At 38.5% G+C, this 20,703-nt stretch overlaps 2 protein-coding genes across 2 annotated transcripts in view; one reads left to right on the top strand and one right to left on the bottom strand.

Annotated features, from left to right (window-relative positions):
• crnkl1 (crooked neck pre-mRNA splicing factor 1) overlaps positions 1 to 12,237 on the top strand; it is a 20,782-nt gene extending 8,545 nt beyond the window's left edge. The window contains exons 6-14 of the mRNA XM_041805769.1: positions 39 to 217; positions 1,682 to 1,852; positions 1,943 to 2,134; positions 5,210 to 5,269; positions 5,406 to 5,486; positions 8,131 to 8,370; positions 8,756 to 8,857; positions 9,916 to 10,164; positions 11,710 to 12,237. Coding sequence (XP_041661703.1) covers positions 39 to 217; positions 1,682 to 1,852; positions 1,943 to 2,134; positions 5,210 to 5,269; positions 5,406 to 5,486; positions 8,131 to 8,370; positions 8,756 to 8,857; positions 9,916 to 10,164; positions 11,710 to 12,093 — 1,658 coding nt within the window. The 3' untranslated portion in view covers positions 12,094 to 12,237. The remainder of the gene's footprint in view (positions 1 to 38; positions 218 to 1,681; positions 1,853 to 1,942; positions 2,135 to 5,209; positions 5,270 to 5,405; positions 5,487 to 8,130; positions 8,371 to 8,755; positions 8,858 to 9,915; positions 10,165 to 11,709) is intronic.
• Positions 12,159 to 20,703, bottom strand: naa20 (N-alpha-acetyltransferase 20, NatB catalytic subunit). The gene is made up of 6 exons (XM_041805770.1): positions 20,580 to 20,703; positions 16,491 to 16,515; positions 16,193 to 16,283; positions 14,435 to 14,570; positions 13,991 to 14,136; positions 12,159 to 12,519 (listed from the first exon to the last, which is right to left on the bottom strand). The coding sequence occupies exons 1-6, from the start codon at positions 20,630 to 20,632 to the stop codon at positions 12,434 to 12,436; spliced, it is 537 nt and encodes a 178-aa protein (XP_041661704.1). The 5' UTR covers positions 20,633 to 20,703; the 3' UTR covers positions 12,159 to 12,433.

The raw sequence follows: 20,703 nt of genomic DNA, 5'->3' as shown, positions 1-20,703 counted from the left end.
GTTATTAATGCGTGTAAAACTTCTTAACTACTCTGTACTCGTCATGGTTCACCCCGAAGTGAAGAACTGGATCAAGTACGCTCGTTTCGAAGAGAAGCACGGCTACATCGCTCATGGCAGGAAGGTTTATGAGAGGGCCGTGGAGTTTTTTGGGGAGGATCACCTGGAGGAAAATCTCTTTGTGGCCTTTGCAAAGTTCGAGGAGACACAAAAGGAGGTTTGTGCAGACTTTCATCTGAGTCTTAATCCCGAATGAACTCTGTGTTGTTCAGGACAGTGGTTCTCAAATGGTGTGGCCCTTGAGGCAAGTCTGGGTATGCTGTGGGAATTTACAACCATTCATTATTACTACAACTTTATCGCAGTAAAAAAAAAAAAAAAAAAAAAAAAAAAAAAAAACAACAGAGAATGCACATCCTGGTTTATTGATGATGTCAGGACATAAGTGTTGGATTGGTAGCATTGATGCTAGCATCCTTGCTAACAGTTACCTCATTTAGAGCTGAAAAGCATGGCAAGGTATTATTGGGTTGAAGTTAGTGTAAAAATTATGAATTCATGCAACTTCTAACAAAGATGACAGTTTTTATCTACCTATTTTTGCAAATCGTTAACGTAAACCCTTTTACTGCTTTTTAGCTTTTTTGCCGCTTGTTACTACTCTTGACCCATTTTTGCTACTTTTTTGGAACTTTTTGCCACTTCTCACCCACTTTTGCTATTGTTTGGCCATTTTTGCTATTATTTCCATCATATTGAATCCCTTTTACCACTTTTTAGGATCTTTAACCTGTTTTTATCTCTTTTCTGCCACTTCTGATCTACTTTGTCACCTTTTTGACACTTTCAACATGTTTTTGCCACTTTCTCATGTTTTTGGCCACTTTTTTGCCAATTTTTACCCATTGCTGACTTTGTTTTGCCATTTTTTTACCCATTTTTGCAATTGTTTGGTCATTTTTTCCTGTTATTTCCATCACATTTAATCCCTTTTTTTTTACCACCTTTAAGCACATTTAACCCGTTTTTATCACTTTTCTGCCACTTCTGATCTACTTTGCCACCTGTTTGACACTTACAACCCACTTTGCCACCTTTTTTTGCTATTTTTGCCCACTTTTGCCTTTATTTGACCACTTTTTTGCCCAGTTTTATCACTTTTCAAGAGCTTGCAATCAGTCCAGTTGCCACTTGTTCAGCCTTTGATCACTTTAAACCATTTTTACCACTTCTTTACAACATGTTACCTTTTTTGCCCACTTGTAACCAATTTTTGCCACCTTTTTGACACTTTCAACATGTTTTTGCCACTTTAACCTATTTTTTGGCCACTTTTGCCATTTTTCGCCCATTGCTGACTTTGTTTTGCCACTTTTTGCCCAATTTTGCCATGTTTTTTCATCTTGTCTAACCCATTTTTGCCACCTTTTGCCATCTCCATGATCCCCCAGTTTGCTGGGCCCCAGAAAGCCTCCCCCTCTCTCTCCCCTAATAGGCCACCTTGACTGTAACATTATTTAAAAAGTCTATTTTGTATTGATTTAAATGTGGTGTGCCTTGAGATGTTGGCTTAACCGTGGGTGTGCCTTGGGTGAAAAAAGTCTGAAAATCACTGATTTAGGCAATGGTTTCTGCTCACTAGAACTCACTGTGATTGAATGAAATGTGCCTTTCTTCTCAGTTTGAACGTGTTCGGGTGATCTATAAATACGCATTGGACAGAATCCCTAAACACCAAGCCCAGGAGCTCTTTAAGTACTACACCATGTTTGAGAAGAAGTTTGGAGACCGGAGGGGAATCGAGGACGTCATCGTCAGCAAAAGAAGGTTCCAGTACGAGGAGGAAGTCAAAGTATGGACTATTTTTCCAACGTTCTTCTAACTTTGACGTTTAAATGCATCCATGCCCCCACCACTGAGGTTTCTCTTGATTTTTCATCAGGCAAACCCACACAACTACGACGCTTGGTTTGATTACCTCCGCCTGGTGGAGAATGACGCTGACGCTGACACGGTGAGGGAGGTTTATGAGCGAGCCATCGCCAACATCCCCCCGATCCAAGAGAAGAGACACTGGAGGAGATACATCTACCTGTGGATTAACTACGCCCTGTATGAGGAGCTGGAGGTCAAGGTGGGTCACTTACTTTTATTATTTAAGAATCTCAGGAGAAAGGATCTAAGGCAGTGGTACTCAACACGCGGCTCTTTTGTGATGATTTGTGGCTCTTTCCATGTCTTCATTTGAAATATTTTTCACCCAGAAAACATTAAAAAAGGGAAAACTTTGACCTCAGAAACTGTCCTGCTCCAGTCTTGTGAAGTTAAAGCTTTAATTGTTTACCTTTATTTTTTTTGTCTGTGTATTTCCATTGCAATTGTTTGCAAATCCCCACCCTTTGTTTTTCCTTTTATTTGCTACTTTTGTTCCACTTTTCTGCTTTGAAAGCCTATTTTGCCACTTCTTTTTTGCCACTAATTTCCTATTTTAGCCCTTTTTTTAACCATTTTTTGCCTCTTTTCTATGCAAATTTTGTCCCCCTTTTTGGCCACTTCTTGCCTATTTAAGCTGCCTTATGCCATTGAATGCCACTTATTACCCCATTTTTTCCACTCTTGCTACTTTTTTGCCCATTTTAGTCACTTTTCACTCATTTTTTGCAGTATTTTTTCTGCTTTTTGAGCATTTTTTCCACCTGTAACTATTTTTTCTCCCATTTTTACCCAGTTTTATTCAATTTTATGCCTAGTTTGTCCCTATTCATCAATGTTTTGCCACTTCTTTGCTGTTTTTTGAACATTTTTCCCGCTTTAACTTATTTTTATTGCCACTTTTCACTACTTAGATTGTGGCTCTTTCAAAGGTATTTTTCAGCAGTTTGGCTCTTTGGTTGAGTAATACTGCTCTAAGGAGAAAGCAATTATGTGTCATTATTAGGGGGAAAAAGGGTTTTAGTAGAGCAGAAAGCAGGGATGTTTAAAAAAACAAATCTGAAATGTCAACACAGTGTCTGTTAATTCCACCACCAGAGGGCTCTCGATCAAAATAACAACAACAGATGTTGACCACCACAGCGGATCTGACAGAAAACAATCAAGATGTGACTAAAGTGAAGATTTTCAGCTTTAATTGCAGAGGTTCCACAAAATTTGGCATCTTTCATTCAGGAATTAGAGGCATTTCATGCAGAGTAGCTCCATTATCAGGAGCTCAAAAGTGCCTAGTTAACAGTTTAACCATAGTTTTGAATACTTGGATTAAAGTCCTCAACAGTGAATGACAGCCTGAGGTCTGAAGCCCTGGAGTTGCTTTTAAGGCCGTTACTGCAGCTGCTTCAGTTGCTGCTTATTTCTGGATCTTTCTGCCTCCAGTTTTGTCCCCAGTAACTGAAAAGTGTTCTCTAGCGGGCCAAGATCAGTAGCCTGTTGCACCAGCAATACGTAAGCTCTGTCTTAAGTCAGAGGTTCTCAACGCTAGGCTCGGGACCCCACTGGGGGTCGGGAGACACTGAGAGAGGTTTCCAGGTGCCTTAAAAAAAAAAACTAAGAACATTTTTGAATGACCCTGTTGCCACAACACCAATTTTGCCTAATTATAAGCCATTTTTATCACTTTCCCCACCAATTTTGCTCATTTTAACAATTTTTGCAACTGAAGACCCATTTCTGTCAATTTTAAGCCCTTTCAACCACTGCTTTTCTGCCTGTTCTTGCCACTTATAAACCAAATCTTGCAGCTCTGCCCATTGTTGGCTCTGTTGACACATTATTGCCACTATTGCCACTACCCTTCACAATTTGAAAAGCCAATTTTTTCTAGTTTCTGACTATTTCTGCATCACTTAACCCTTTTTTGCCAGTAAATGTCAATTTTTAACCCATAATTTGCCTATTTTTGCCACTTTAACCCATTTTGCCATTTTTTTTTTGTTATTTTTTGCCACTTTTATCTAATTTTCAGCATTTCTAACCAATTTCTGCTGCTTTTAAATCCAATTTCACCACCATTCCCACCATTTTTTGCCATTATTAACCAGTTTTGGCTATTTTTGAAGTGTTTTAATTTGCTTCTTAACAACAGGAATTACATTTTTTTAAGAGGGCTACTTACTACACAAATGAATTAAAATTTGTTTCTCTGATAACAGTGGTTATTATTCAGGTAAAATATAGGATACCACAGCTTAGCTTTGCAATGGATCATGGTTTTGCTGGCCCCCAGTTTGACTGGGCCCCAGAAAGCTCTTCCATTTATCCCTCCTTATGGACGGCCTTGTCTCCACATGACTGCTCTTTAATGTTCATGCCTGTGTTCAGCCACCTTCAGATACAGTGGAGGTCCCTGGTCTTTGACACCTTTATTTTGGGGTTTGTGGGCTGAAAAGGTTGAGAACCACTATCTTGAGTTATGGTGTAAAGTCCACGCTAAACTCTACGTTGAATCTAGTTCAGTTCTAACTTAAGCTGTGCCATTGTTCGGTTGCACCACAGAGACGAAAGGTTGACCTTAACTAGTAGAGATTTACGTCAAAACTAACCAAAATATTGTCCCTAGATATGACGTTTGCTCTTACTTTAACCCAGGGGTTCTCAACCTTTTCAGCCCACTAAAATAAAGGTGCTAGAGGCCGGGTGGTTGAACAGCCAGGAACATTCGAGAATGGGCATGTGCAGACAAGGCTGTCCATAAGGGGGGATAAATGGGAGAGCTTTCTTGGGCCCAGCAAAATCATGGTCCATTGTAAAGTTAAGCTGTGATATCCTTATTTATATTTATCCTGAAAAAGTAACGAGTCCTATTAATGAAACAAATCTCTTTTTAAAATCATTTGTGTAATATATAGCCTTCTTAAAAATGTAAATCTATTTTGTACAAAAAAAAAAGAGAATCAAAATGGGTTAAAAGCTAAAAGCCTTTTCTTTATATACCCTGATATAACATGGGTGGAGTTATTTTTATTCATTTTGGGAATTTTGGGAATGCCAAAATTCTACATATTGTTCCTTTAAAGAAACCACAGTGTAAACAGAACATCAGCATAAACCTTTAGGGATAAACAGATTTTCCTGCATGTGGTCTGGGGCGTCATATCCTCCCAACAAACAACTTAATTCCAACAAACTGAAGTTTTCATCTTAGTTACAAATGAGTAAGAAATAAATAGTAAAATCTGCTAATAATGGTCTTTAATACTTTTGTTTTTGTCAGGATCCAGAAAGAACACGGCAGGTGTACCAGGCCTGTCTGGAGCTCATCCCACACAAAAAGGTAATTCTACTTTTAAATTTTGCCCCATCAGTAATAATAAAGACAACAATATTGTTGCTTTTCCTAAAGAGAATTCTTGATCAGACTGAAAAATTGTCTTTTTATTAAATGCAATAATCTGATGCTTCCATTTCAGTTCACATTTGCAAAGATTTGGCTGCTTTGTGCTCAGTTTGAGATCCGGCAGAAGAACCTGCAGGGAGCCAGGAAAGTCATGGTGAGAGTTCTGACAACAGATTAAAAGTTCTCCACAGGAAGTACAGTCAGAGATGAGCCTGTCGCATTTATGTCAATATTCTCAGAACGCTCTAAACCAGGGGTGTCAAACCCAATCACAGCTGGGGCCAGATTCTGGATTCAGGTCTAACCTGACCAAACAGGGTCAACATTTAACCATAAACTGTCAACCTCATTTTCACCAGTGATAAGATATGAAAAAAAAACAGCATTGCTGATAAATCATTTGGCAATTCAATAAAATTAAAATTATAAGTTTAAGGCTCAAATCTGAGATAAAAATTCCAATTTATTAGTACAAAAGATCAGAACACAATATTAAAAATAGAAAAAAAATGTTGTTAAAGAGCAAATATATGAGGAGAAAGTTGAAATCATGAGTTTGAAAAGTCAAAATATGACTAAGAATTTTGAATTGTGAGTCTGATAGTTGAAAATATGGGATTAAGAAGCCAAAAATTAGGAGCTGAAAATGTCAAAATATGAGCTAGAATGCAAAATGATGACTCAAAATGTAAAAAAAAATGACTTAAATTTAAAATTGGGAGTGGAAAAGGTCAAAGTATGATATACAAAGTAGAAATTGTATTTTAAAATGTCAAAATATGAGAAAAAAATTGAAATCATGTTTTTAAAAGTCAAAATATGGGATTAAAAAGCCAAAGTAAGTAGTTAAAAAGGTCAAAATATGACTTAAAATTTAAAATTGGGAATCTAAAAGATAAAAACGTGACATAAAGTCCAAATTATGAGGTGAAAAGGTCAAAGTATGAAATGAAAAGTCAAAATCATAAGTTTGAGTCGTAATCTTGAGACGCAAAATTGAAAATATAACACAAAATAAAACACAAACAAATTTCTTTCCCACATTCTTGACTTTTTATAAAATCTTTCTTACCCTTTACTCATTCAGATTTTTATGTCTTAACAAGGATATTTTAAATAAACGAGGTAAAGTTTACATTTTTATACTGGAGGAAATCTGCAGACCTCATGCTGGTGGGTCAGTTAGAATACAAATATGATATGATCTTGTGGGCCGGATATAATTGTTCCATGCGCCTGATTTGGCCCCCGGGCCTTGAGTTTGACACCCGTGCTCTAAACAAATAAATCTTAAGACAGTTTCAAAATATGCACAGAAAAAAATCCAGTTAAGAATTAGGGCTGGGACGATTCACTTTTCTCCTGATTCGATTTTTTACGATTATTTAGGTGCCGATTCGATTTAAATTGCGATTCTACGATATTGCCGATTTTTGCAATCTTTAGTCAGCTTTTTAAACACCAGTGAAAAAGATGAATGGTAATGATGCCCACAGACTATATCAGGAAAAATACACATCACATGTGTATAACCATACATCTAGAGAATACAAAATAGTTATAAAATGGTCAAGTGCGGGATTTCTGTTTATTCACAACAATTTAGTATCAATTTCACAGAATTTGACACAGACTGAGCTAAATACTGAATATGAGGTGCATAAAGTCTATACATATGTGTGTAGTAAATATATGTATAACTTATTATGTAATTTTAAGTTAATATCGAATTTAACAATGTAGAATTAAGCTATTTAAAAAATATATAGTCCTGCATCATCTCGCATTTTACCTATCTTTGTTCAATCTGAAGATGAGGATTTTCCCCATTTGTTGCACTGAATTAAAATGCTGCCATGATTTTTTTTAAGAAAAGGGGAATAAATTATTTAAGAGCGAATGTACTCCAATCCTTTATATTTCATATTTTATCAGTTTTTTATGTCATCACATAATGTTTTTGCGGAGGGAGATTATGGGAGACGAGCTGATCGTCACGTCCAGCTTTAAGGCTGATGGACTGTGTCTTGCGGAGGGCATGACGTGACAGGCCAGTATTTCTTTCTTGTGTTACCGAAGCCGTCATTCTTAACGACGCTACACGGGACAGGCCCTTACAAATAAAACGACTGTGATTATGGCTGCATGAGTAGAGACCAGCGGGAGCTTCAACGGGCGTGTTTGTTGACATTAGCCGTTAGCTGTAGCGCTAACGCGATGACGCCTAACTAGTAGATTCGTCGTGTTGTCTCAGTATTTTACTCTGGCGTGGCATATCTTGCAAACGACTGTCTAACTCCTGTCTAAGTTTGTGCTGTCTTTAATGTTTTGGAAGCCAAAATAATCCCACACATCCACTATGAATGCAGCAGAAATCGCTCTGCTGGGTAGGTACAAGCAACCGGCTCACGCAGACCGGAAGTCTCGTGTGATCTCGATGTCGCAAGAAAGAAGAGGCAAGAGTCAACTGACAGCTAGCGATGTCTGCCGCCAACTAGCGGTCAGGGGGTGAAATTACACCACAAACTACCGCACCAACAAAGTGAATAATTAGCTAATAAATTAAATATCGATACTGCATTTTAAAATATCGATACAATATCACGCCAGGAAGTATCGCGATATTTCAGTGTATCGATTTTTTTGTCCCACCCTTATTAACAATAAAAGATCAGCTTCCAAAACATTCAAACTATTAGAAGTTACCTTGAATACCAGAGGGTATAAAGATGTCACTCTCTGTAGATGAACTCAGTCCGTCGTTTTTCATTTCCACCTCTCTCCTGCTCCTTCCTCAGGGCACAGCGATCGGTAAATGCCCCAAAAACAAACTTTTTAAGGGCTACATCGAGCTGGAGCTCCAGCTGAGAGAGTTCGACCGCTGCAGGAAGCTCTACGAGAAATACCTGGAGTTCACTCCGGAGAACTGCACCACCTGGATCAAGTTTGCAGAGCTGGAGACGATCCTGGGAGACATTGAACGAGCTCGGGGCATCTTTGAGCTCGCCATCGGACAACCACGACTCGACATGCCAGAGGTAGGCAGTACTTTTTATATTCACAACCAAAGACGTCTAGGACATTTGCGTCATTTTTGTTTGTTTCAGCTCCACCTGTTCTTTGTTTGTTGAAAAGATTGGTGATAATAAAAAAGTTTTGTGCGGTGCAGTTTTTTTAACCAGTGGTAGAGTATTGTGCTGTTCATGGTAACAGACATTAAAACTCAACAATACTTGCAGCATTAGTAAATCTGGAAGGTGAAGGTTTCTCCTTTAAATTCTTGTGCTCTAAAGGAGTTTTTCTTAAAAAACAAGATTATAATCTGCCTATTTTATCTTCACTGATGTTCATTCATGTTTCACTAAAGGCTGAAGTCAGCAGTCTTTAAACAGCAGATAAATATCTTTGTCTTTGTGTTTTCAGGTTCTGTGGAAGTCCTACATTGATTTTGAGATTGAGCAGGAGGAGTTTGACAACACCAGAAATCTTTACAAAAGACTGCTGCAGCGCACCCAGCATGTCAAGGTGAGATTCTTACACAGCTCAGTAAATAAATCTGATTTTATTCTTTAAACCAGCAAAGATTTAAACCAGTGGAAACCCTGGGTATTACAGAAATCAGCTCCAGTTTTTCCCCATCAACTAAAGCAGTGATACTCAACATGTGAAGCCACATGTGGCTCTTTTGTGATTGTCTGTGGCTCTTTTATGTCTTCATTTTAAATATTATTCCCCAGAAAAGCTTAAAAAGGGGAAACCTTTTGCCATTTTCAGCCTTTCTGCCACTCCCCACCCATTTAAGCCATTAAACCTTTTTTTTCCCATTTTGCAACTTCTTTTTGGCACATTTTCCCCATTTTTACCACTTTTTTCTTTTTTTTGCCACTTCTTGTTCAAAGAAGCTGCCTTTTTCCATTAAATACCCCTTTTGTCTTATTTTTTCTCAATTTTTGCAACTTCTTTTTGACACTTTTTTCCCCATTTTTTGCCACTTTTATCCCATTTTTGCCCCTTTTTTGACCATCTTTTGCCACTTTCGTCCAAATATTAAATATTTAACATTAAATTCCACTTGTTTCCTTTTTTCCCAAATTTGTACCTCTTCTTTTTGCTACTTTTTTTGCCAACTTTAGCCCTTTATTGCCACATTTTGCCCATTTAACTACCTTTTGCATTACATACCACTTGTTTCCTATTTTTTTGCGCATTTTTGCCAATCTTGACTGATTTTTGCCCATTTTAGTCACTTTTCACCCTTTTTTTGCCATGTTTTAACCACTTTTAGACCATTTTGCCACCTGTAACTCAGTTTTTTGTCACTTCTCACCCATTTTTGTTACTTTCTGATCATTTTTCCACCTTTTCCCCCCATTTTCACCCATTTTTGCTACATTTTGACCTTTTTTTGGCACCTGTAACTTTTTTTGCCACTTTTCACCACTTAGATTGTGGCTCTTGCAATATTATTTTTTAACAGTTTGGCTCTTTGGTTAAGCAGGGTTGAGTAACACTGAACTAAACCCTCACTGTCAGAGATATAACTGAGCCTTTCCTACTTCCACTCCTCTCTCCCTTTAATTCAGGTTTGGATCAGCTACGCCAAGTTCGAGCTGTCGATTGAAAGCCCCGACAGGCTACAGAAGTGCCGGCAGATCTATGAGGAGGCAAACAAGAGCATGAGGAACTGTGAGGAGAAGGAGGAGCGCCTGATGCTGCTGGAGTCCTGGAGGGACTTTGAGAGGGAGTTTGGCAGCGACAGCACCATGGAGAGGGTGAGGAAGCTGCTGCCGGAGAAGGTGAAGAAGAGGAGGAAGCTGACGGCTGAGGACGGGGTAAGAACCGGATATCTCTGCCCCACAGTTAGAAACGCAGCACTTGTTCTTTATATAGTCCTCTAAATGGAACAATTCTTGGTTCATGCATGGCTGTGACACTCGGCTGTCCTGGGCAGCATGTGGCTCTTAGATCTCACTTGGGAGAAAAGAAACGTTAGAGTAAGTGGTTTGCTTCAAGCAAAACCAGCCTGAATTGAGATGTCCTTTTATTTCAACCAGAATCCCCTAAATCAGAGGTGTCAAACCCACCCACCCCTCCACAGAGGAGGCCAAATTCTGGATTTAGGTCTAACCTGAGGGCCTAACAGGGTCCACATTAAACCAAACTGTCAACCTCATGTTCGCTGGTAATACATTATGGGCAGAAAATAAACACTGACGATAAAAGATTTAGAGATTTAAAAAGTCAAGGTGATTAGTTAAAAGGCTCAAAATCTGAGATAAAAAGTCAAACTTATTAGTGCAAAAGGACAAAAAACAAAATTAGATGTTAAGATAATGCTTTTAAACAGCACAATCATGTTTAAAGGCCAAAATGACTTGAAAGTTAAAATTGTGAACTAAAAGGTCAAAATACGAGATGAAAAGTCAAAATTATGAATATTAAAAGCCAAAATATTAGACAAAAGTCAAATTATGAGATAAATAATAATAATAAATTGAAAGCGCCTAAGTATTAGATAAAAGTCCAATAATAAATGTAAAAGGTCAAAATATGAGATAAAAAATCAATAATAAATTTATAAAGCCTTAGTATTAGCTAAAGTCTAAATAATAAATGTAAAAGGTCAAAATATGAGATAAAAAATCAAAATAATAAAGTGAAAAAGCATAAATATTAGTTAAGTCTAAATAATAAATGAAAAAAGTCAAAATATGATAAAAAATCAATAATAAATTTAAAAAGCCTTAGTATTAGCTAAAAGTCTAAATAATAAATGTAAAAGGTCAAAATATGAGAAAAAAAAATAATACATTGAAAGAGCCTTAATATTAGCTAAAAGCCCACATAATAAATGTTAAGGGTAAAAACATAAGATCAAAATCTAAATAATAGATAAAAGTCATAATTGTGCTATAAAAATTGAAAATATGAAAGGAAAACACAAATTAATTTCTTTTCCCACATTTCTCTTTATCTAATAATTTTTACTTTTTATATTTTTCACATTTTTATGACTTAAGGATATTTGATATCACCATGGCTACATTTACATTTTTATACTGGAAGTAATCTGCAGGCCTCATATTTTAGGGCCAGTTATAATAAGAATATATTTTCTTTTGGGCCAGATATGGGCCCCAGGCCTTGAGTTTGACCCCTGCCCTAAATAGTCTACTTCTGTTTCCTTCAGAAGCGCGTTTATGACAGCATGAGGGAGAAAAGCTGTTAAAGATTACCGCTAGCTTCTTAGCTTGTGGCTAATTGGCCCTTATTCATTCTTCTTGCCTGCAGCTTCACATATAATATATAAAACATATAAAAACACATAATATGTGTTTGAACTATTAACCTCAATCCATCCTTCTGCTTCTCTTCAGTCCGACGCCGGCTGGGAGGAGTACTACGACTACATCTTCCCCGAGGATGCCGCCAACCAGCCCAACCTCAAACTGCTGGCCATGGCGAAGATGTGGAAGAGGCAGCAGGTGGTGGAGGAGGGGTCTCCAGAAAAATCTCCAGCAGCTGAAGAGATGACACCACAGTCCTTTGACAAACCCGCTGATGCTCCTCAAAATCAGTCAGACAGCGACTCTGACGACAACACGGAGGAGCAGGAGAAGACATACGACGACCGAGACGATGACGACAACAGCAGCAGCAGCGAGAGTGACAGTGAGGATGACGGACAAAAAGAGCCAAAAGAGACAGAAAAGAGCAGCGAAGATGAGGAGAAGGATGAGGGCGATGGGACACCGGATTAAAGACTTTAAAGCAGGACTGAATTTTCTACTCGTCTGATTCTTTTTTAACAAAAATCACAAAAGCATCCATGGAGAGTCTTTATTGTAGGACCATGTTTCTTTGGCTGTGACATCGTACAAACATCAATTAAAAGCTGAATGTTGTCTTGTTTCTACTGCAAATGTTCTCTTTAAATCTAAATAAAACTGAAAGGGTTTTAAAGGTTTAGGAAATTAAAGTGTGCACAATCAGTGGCTCTCTAACTAATTCACAAAGAGTAGAGGTCATTAAATATGTACAGGAGCAGGAATTACAGGATTCACATGTGATTATCAGGATGCAGAGAGCCACCGTCTACTGTTATTCGATGTCCTCAGGCCTGACAGGATGAGGCAGCGGTACAATCGACTTCTTCTCCGTGTCTCTGGACAAAGCTTTCCTCATATCTACAGAGAAAGAGAGAAACATAAATGACCACTTTTACAGAGATTTCTGCAGGAACAGCACCCTCTGCTGGTGTAAATATAAAGCAACACAGCAGCTTTCTGTGCTGGATCCTGAAGAAAATGTTTATCTTGGGGCTGCTGAGATTAATTGCATTAATCCTGATTAACTAAAATCCACTATTAGTGCACTGTTTAGCTGAATCAGGATTAATTACATGCTTTATAATAATAATAATAATAAATTTTAGTTATAACGCACTTTAAATTTAGAAACAAATCTCAAAGTGCTTTGTGTCATGTATGAGCATGTTTTAACAGCCCTAGCTTATCTCAACCTCTTTTTTTACGGTCTTCCGAAGTTTACTTCATTAAAAGGTATTAAACCACGGGTGTCAAACTCAAGGCCCGAGGGCCAAATCCGGCCTGTGGAACCATTATATCCGGCCCGCAAGATACAATAGATACAGATGGATTGTTTTTGACAGATTTACCCACAGTGGAGAAATATAATGGATTTGGAATGTTTAACGAAAACTACATTACATTTTAGTCTAGTTTTAGTCATCCTGATGGAATCTAAACTTAGTTTTAGTCAGTTTTAGTCATCACAGATCTAATTTTGTTCGTCTAGTTTCTGTCATGGAAAAAAAGGCTGTCGACAAACATTTTTCGTCGCAGTTTTAGTCGACGAAATTAACAGTGGTTGCACGGGGCTGGAGTCTATTCCAACTGTCATTGGGTGAGAGGTGCACTGGTCACCAGTCAATCAGGCACTGTCACACACATCTACGGCCAGTTTAGAGTCACCTAATGCATGTCTTCTTTCGAGGTGAAAGGAAGCCAGGGAGAACATGCAAACTCTGCACAGAAAGACCCTATCCCTGAAGTGAACCAGGAACCTTCTTGCTGTAAGGCAGCAGCGCTAACCCAAGCGCCACCAGGGAGCCCTTTACCTGTCGAAATGCCTGACCTAATCATGTGTTCTGGCAGTGGTTGGTTGTTGGGGTGTGTAGTTGTGCTGTCCCTGACAGAAAGACCCTGTCTGACCAGGATTCAAACCAGGAACCTTCTGCTGAGAAGCTACCCCCTGCAACACCAACCAAACTCAAAATAACTGTTATTTATTTTCAATGCTTGAATTTTACAAAGTACAAATTTGTTTTTGAATGCAACTCAGATTTGGTTGTTTTTATAATTGTGTTGCATTCAAGTGCTTTATGGTTGTCTGTCTAAATTTAAACCATCTGTACTTTAAGCTGCATCACAGCTCTGAGCTAATTTACTAAAACTAAGCTCAATGTTCTAAAAAGTGAGCTGAAAAACTTTCACAATTGTAAGACAGTCATGCTTGGAAAATATCCTTAACCATTAAATGGCTAAAACATCCATCAAACACAGTTTAACTCTTCCATTTTGAAGGGAAATGATCTTATGATAGATCTTATAGAAACTGCAGGGTTTAAACCCTCACCATAAGCGTCTTCATCAGGCTCCCCGTTGCTTGCCGAGTAATACTCGATGACCGTCCTGTAGACGCTGTAGCCCAAACGTTTGTACATGTTCACCGCCACCTGGTTTGAGACTCGCACGAAGAGATCCACAAAGAACCCGCCCTTCCTGTAACACAAGAAAACACCCTCACAAACATGACAAAGCATTACAGACCACCTCTTTGTAGCTAAATGCTCAGATCTAAATCACTGCATCGTATAAACGGGGTCTTTGAAACCTGGGCAGAGAACTTTAAAAAAATGTCATTTTATCGCATTCATGGTTTTTTTAAACATCTTTAATTCTCTTCCACATTTAAACACCTACAAAGGATGAACATTCATGTTTTTGTTACTATCTTCTGACTACATTCAGACTTTGAAAGCAGGAGGATTTTCCCTCCAGTGTTTCACAGAACACAAACCTCTCTGAGATCTCCTCCAGCATCTCCATCAGTTTGGCAGCGAGTCCGAGTCGTCTGAACTCCGGGGCGACAGAAAGAGCGGTGACGTGACCGTGCCACTCCTCCCGTGCCACAGATCCCTCCGCCTTCCCCATGACTGCGAGAAAGGAAGAAGACACAGGTGAGGGCCCTGGTATGGGTTTGGGATTGGGGGTGATTGATGGAGGAGGGGCTAGTGCACCTCTAGGAGTCTTTGAGCATTCACCCTGACATCTCCACTAGTGCACGTGTGTACTTCTGCTTTTGGACCTTAATATGTATGTACCATGTCCCACAATGCAGAGAAATTATTTCTCTTGGCACTAATGAAGCATAAAGTTGAAAAATATTTTACAGACAACTGTTTAAACAAGTCAGGGGTGTCAAACTCAGTCACAGCAGGGGCCAGATTCTGGATTCAGGTCTAACCTGAAGGCCTAACAGGGTCAACGTTTAACCATAACTGTCAACCTCATTTTCACAAGTAATAAAATATAAAAAAGAAACAACAGCACTGATGATAAATCAGAAGTTAAAATGATAAGTTTAGAGGCTCAAATCTGAGATAAAAAATCCAATTTATTAGTTCAAAAGATCAGAACACAGTATTAAAAATAGAAAAATAATGTTTTTAAGAGCAAATATATGAGGAGAAAGTTGAAATCATAAGTTTAAAAGGTGAAAATATGAGATCAGATTTGAAATCATGAGTTAAAAAGTCAAACATGAAGTAATACTTTAAATTGTGAGTCTAATAGTTCACATATGGAATTAAAAAGCCAAAAATTAGGAGCTGAAAATGTCAAAATATGAGCTAAAATTCAAAATGATGACTTAAAAAGTTAAAAATATGACTTAAATTCAAAATTGGAAATGTAAATGTCAAAATATGATTTAAAAAGTAAAAATTAATCATTTAAAATGTCAAAATATGAGAAAGAAATTAAAATCATGTTTTAAAAGTCAAAATATGGGATTAAAAAGCCAAAGTAAGGAGTTGAAAATGTCAAAATATGACTTAAATTTAAAATTGGGAGTTTAAAAGGTCAAAATATGATTAAAAAAGGGAAAAAAAAAATCTACAATGTCAAAATATGAGAAAAAAATTGGAAATCATGAGTTTAGAATTCAAAATGATGACTTTAAAAGTTAAAAAACATTACTTAGATTTAAAATTGGAGTTTAAAAGGTCAAAATATGATAGAAAAAGTTAAACATCTTATTTTAAATTGTAAAAATATGATGAAAATTTTAAATCACAAGTTTAAAAGTCAAAATATGACATAAAATTTTAAATTGTGATTCTGAGAGTTAAAAATATGGGATTAAAAAGCCAACATAAAGCTTCTCAAGTTGAAGTTTTCATTATTATACTGGAGGAAATCTGCAGACCTCATACTGGTGGGCCAGTTAGACTACAAGTATGATATGATCTTTTGGGCCGGATATAATTGTTCCACGGGCCGGATTTGGCCCCCGGGCCTTGAGTGTGACACTCGTGAAATAAGCAGTTCTACATTTAATACAAAACTGAGGAAAATCTTAAAAACAGCAGGCTCACTGCCTCAGTGCTTTGTTTTGAGCCCTGGACAATTCTGTTAAAATAAATGTTTGAACTGTAAAAAATAAATAAATTAAAGTCTGTATATAAAAAGTATGTCTACACACACACACACACATCAAGTGGCAAGAAAGACTCAAAAGAAAAACTCAAATGTGGAATCATCAAAAGGAACTCACTGTAGCCCATCAGTTCACCTCCAGGAGCCTCGGCAACGATGAAATACTCCGGCCAGTGAGCCAGGTACTGCAGGTAAAACGGGATCCCATACTGGAGGTTAATGTCAAAGAGACTACAGACTTGTGTTACAATAAAAACAGACACAAATCATTTTACCCCAGAACAATCAGAGCTGCACAGTGGTGCAGCGGTTAGCCCTGGTGCCTCACAGCGAGGTTTGAATCCCCACTGGACAGGGAACAAAATCCACCATGGTGCCTCCCTACTCAACTACATGTACTGAAAAATGAAGGATACAGTCTCTGTCAGTGGGTCCAGGTTGCTGTTGGAAAATCAAAGAAAACAAAGGTCAGCCTTAAACTGTTGTGTCTCCTGCAGTCTAACAGTGTTAGAGATGTAGCAGTAACGTTAACGTTGCAGTATCATGGTGACAGAAGCGTCTCAATACCATCGTGGACATGTGACGGTTTGAAACGATAGCGCTTCAGGACAAAAAGTTTCATTTTTTTTAGTAAAGCAGAGCCAAGGGAAGTGGGAACTACTGTTATCATCAGCCCTTGCATACCCATCATCCTTTGCGCTCCACTTGCTAGCTTGATCTAAAACGGAGGATGTTAAAATGAAAATAAAAAAGGAACTAGGCTGGGATTTCTGACACAGGATAAATAAATTTAGCAGCTTCTTTGATTTGAAAATAGCAGCAGGGTATAGGGCTGAACGATTTGCAAAACTAATATAATTACAATTTTTTCCCCCAATATTACGATTGCGATGTAGACTAATATGCAATTACTATTAGATTACTCAACTTTCACATTTTTCCACAAATTCAAGCTCTAAATCAACATTCAGTCAGGAACATTCATCATACATTTTACCAATTCATTGCTACATGGATAGAGGCTACAGTTTTACTCTGTGGAGAAGGCTCTGCAACAAGCTTAAAGCTATAAAGGAGAAGGCTGGGGTGGAGGAGGTGAAGCTTTAGTCTATAAAGGAGGAGGCCGGGGTGAAGGAGGTGAAGCTTTAGTCTATAAAGGAGAAGGCTGGGGTGGAGGAGGTGAAGCTTTATGCTATAAAGGAGAAGGCTGGGGTGGAGGAGGTGAAGCTTTAGTCTATAAAGGAGAAGGCTGGGGTGGAGGAGGTGAAGCTTTAGTCTATAAAGGAGCAGGCTGGGGTGGAGGAGGTGAAGCTTTAGTCTATAAAGGAGCAGGCTGGGGTGGAGGAGGTGAAGCTTTAGTCTATAAAGGAGCAGGCTGGGGTGGAGGAGGTAAAGCTTTATGCTATAAAGGAGAAGGCTGAGGTGGAGGAGGGGAAGCTTTATGCTATAAAGGAGGAGGCTGGGGTGGAGGAGGGGAAGCTTTAGTCTATAAAGGAGGAGGCTGGGGTGGAGGAGGTGAAGCTTTAGTCTATAAAGGAGCAGGCTGGGGTGGAGGAGGGGAAGCTTTAGTCTATAAAGGAGGAGGCTGGGGTGGAGGAGGGGAAGCTTTAGTCTATAAAGGAGGAGGCTGGGGTGGAGAAGGGAAAGCTTTAAGCTTTAAAGGAGAAGGCTGGGGTGGAGGAGGGAAAGCTTTAGTCTATAAAGGAGGAGGCTGGGGTGGAGGAGGTGAAGCTTTAGTCTATAAAGGAGGAGGCTGGGGTGGAGGAGGGGAAGCTTTAAGCTATAAAGGAGGAGGCTGGGGTGGAGGAGGTGAAGCTTTATGCTATATAATGGAGGAGGCTGGGGTGGAGGAGGGGAAGCTTTAAGCTATAAATGAGGAGGCTGGTGTGGAGGAGGGGAAGCTTTAAGCTATAAAGGAGGAGGCTGGGGTGGAGGAGGGGAAGCTTTATGCTATAAAGGAGGAGGCTAAGGACTGGGACTTAAGGTGGGCACCAGGGTATACCCTACTACCCTGGCCTAACCTAACTGCTTGGGGCCTTCAAAATGTGGCGTTGTTACATGATGAATTGAAAATGTATTACATAAGTTACATAATGCGGTGTTTTTACATAATGTGGTGCCACAGGCCTCCGTATTTATGGGGTTGGAGGTGGGCCGCAAAAATTTTTGAGACTTAAAAGTGGGCCCTGAGTTGGAAAAAGTTGGGAACCACTGCCTTAGGGATTGTTTAAATATGAGTCACACAAAAAAATGCACTTTCCATATGGTAGCTATAAAAATTACAAGTTACTTTAACATCTTATTCTACTTACACTGAACTAATGTTTCCCACATATAACTGGCCTAATTACTGATACCAAATATTCATTAATTTTTCAAGATCTTAACCTTTTAAATGCCAATTATTTGCATGTTGAGCATGTTTTTTTTCTCCATATGCCAAATATTGAGAAATGACGCCACCTGGTGAAAAGTAGTGAAAATGATTAATGTCAAGGCAAAAGCTCAGAGTGACAACCATATATATAAAATGCATGTATTATGCTGTAATGGGAGTGAGATCAAATAAAAAAATCACTCAATGGATACCGTATACATGAACACAGCCAAGATTATACATAAAAAAGCATTTTAAATGGGCACCCCTCAGGGTAAGCCAGTGTTTTATCAGCTAATTTGATAGTGGCACAACTGTTAGCCTCTGTTTTAGCTAAAATTGGTGAACACAGGATCCTTTTGTCTACAATTAAGGAAATGATTGATTACGTGTATGCCTACTTATCCACTATATCACTGATCATCAACTGGCGGCCCGGGGGCCACATCAGGCCCCCCAAATCTTCCTGTCCGGCCCCCGAAAGATCATTCAATTCAGAAAAGGAGTAAAGAAGATTTTAAGAGTATCCTTTTGCTTTAAGTGTCTGAAACTGTTTAATCCATCCCACAAACAATTAACATTAAAACAGTTTTAGAATGACTAACCATTTGATCTGTTTTTACAGAAATTTACTGTCAAAATTAGTCCATATTTAAAAAATGGTTAAGGTTGGCAGAAGTGTTGCAAAAATTGGCAGAAAAAAGTTGTGAAAAGAGGTTAAAATGTGTCAACAAAAAAGGTAAAGGGGGAAAAAGGGGGCAAAAGGTATCAAAAATTGGTTAGAAATGACAAAAAATAGTGCAAGAAAGTAAAGGGGTTAAAAGTGGCAAAAATTGAAGAAACGTGGCAAAAATTGATGATAGACTGACATAAAGGGGATAAAACATGCAGAAAAAGTGGTTTAAAGGGGGTCAAAATCTTCCAAAAATTGGGTTAATGAGGCAAAAAGGGGCAAAAAGTATCAACAATGGGTTAAAAGTGGGAAAAAGTGTTTTTAAAGTTGCAAAAATTGTTGAAAAAATGTAATAAAAGAGGTTAAAAAGTGGCAAAAATAGAGGAAAAGTGGCACAAAGGGGATAAAACGTGGGAAAAGTGGCTTAAAAAGGGGTTTAAATCATGCAAAATTGGGTTAAAGAGGCAGAAAGTATCGAAAAGAGATTAATAGTGTCAAAATGGGTTAATATTGGTGCCATATGACAATTAGGGAGGGCCCATTCTCTGGGATTTTCAGGGGTCCGGCCAATCCTGTTGTCAGGCCAGCTGCATTCTAGATAATAGGGATAGATCTCACTGGTAATGACTAAAAATGTCCTGTAGTTTAAAGGAAAACACAAATACTACTGCAATAATATTTCAATTAGACCAAAACGATAATATAATTATTGTGTATTTCAGTCCGACCCCCAGAGTTTCTGTAGAGACTAAATCTGGCTCTTGTGCAGATGGACTTGATGACCCCTGATCTATATTTTAACGACCCAAACGGTGTATTATTTATTATTTTCTTTTCCTTTACTGAAAGCAATGGCGTTATTTCATTCCCGCTGGCTGGCTGGTTTAAGGGGAACAGCTGAAAACTGTCTACTTTTTCGAAGAAAAAAACTCAGATATTTCTATTTCATAAGCCGATTTATTCAGAAGACACCAACGATTCATTTACGCCTCATTCAGGGATGGTGATAGTTTCTTTACTTTTAAAAAATGCCTCTACTTTCTCTTCTTAAATTTTCACAGGACGTTTGGTACAGCCCGCGCTGCTACTCCGTCTGTTAGCATGCTAAAGCTACCGCACGGTCCAGCAGGGTTCAGATGTGGTTACCAAACAAACTCAAAAAGACTGATTATACAGCGTTTTCACTGGTTTACTTTATGCCGAATGGTTCAGTGGACGTCTGTGATCCAAGATGAATATCACACAGGCATGATAACTTCTCGTTCCACTGATAACAACGACATTACTCTATTTCCTAAATATTTAACATGGCGTCCGGCAGAGCCGTCTGCTCCTCTGGTTAGCCTGCTAAAGCTACTGCGCACTTCAGGACGAGGATATAAATTTAACACACAAACTCAACAGGACTGCTCGTTACTAAGAGTTATATAATAGAGTAGACAATATTTTACTCACATGTTGTTAAACTTAAACAAATCATCGCAGGTAAATGGTCGCAGTGTTGTCATCTTGACTTGCTGCTGTCTCCTCTCACCTACAGAGGAAACGACTTCAGTATGATGTGAAAGAGCAGCGCCCT

Source organism: Cheilinus undulatus, linkage group 14 (assembly GCF_018320785.1).
Source record: "Cheilinus undulatus linkage group 14, ASM1832078v1, whole genome shotgun sequence".
Taxonomy (NCBI): Eukaryota; Metazoa; Chordata; class Actinopteri; order Labriformes; family Labridae; genus Cheilinus; species Cheilinus undulatus.
Note: the sequence above shows the minus strand (reverse complement) of the source record. Positions and strands in the feature narration are given on the sequence as shown.

Bases quoted from the DNA above. Each gene is read 5' to 3' on its own strand.
- naa20 (XM_041805770.1), bottom strand. From the start codon at position 20,632: ATGACAACACTGCGACCATTTACCTGCGATGATTTGTTTAAGTTTAAC. The intron at 16,284-16,490 runs GTATCCTTCATT...ATTAACCTCCAG, and splicing joins TGGACCCACTGACAGAGACT to TATGGGATCCCGTTTTACCT. The intron at 12,520-13,990 runs GTGAGGGTTTAA...CTTTCTCTGTAG, and splicing joins GCCTGATGAAGACGCTTATG to ATATGAGGAAAGCTTTGTCC.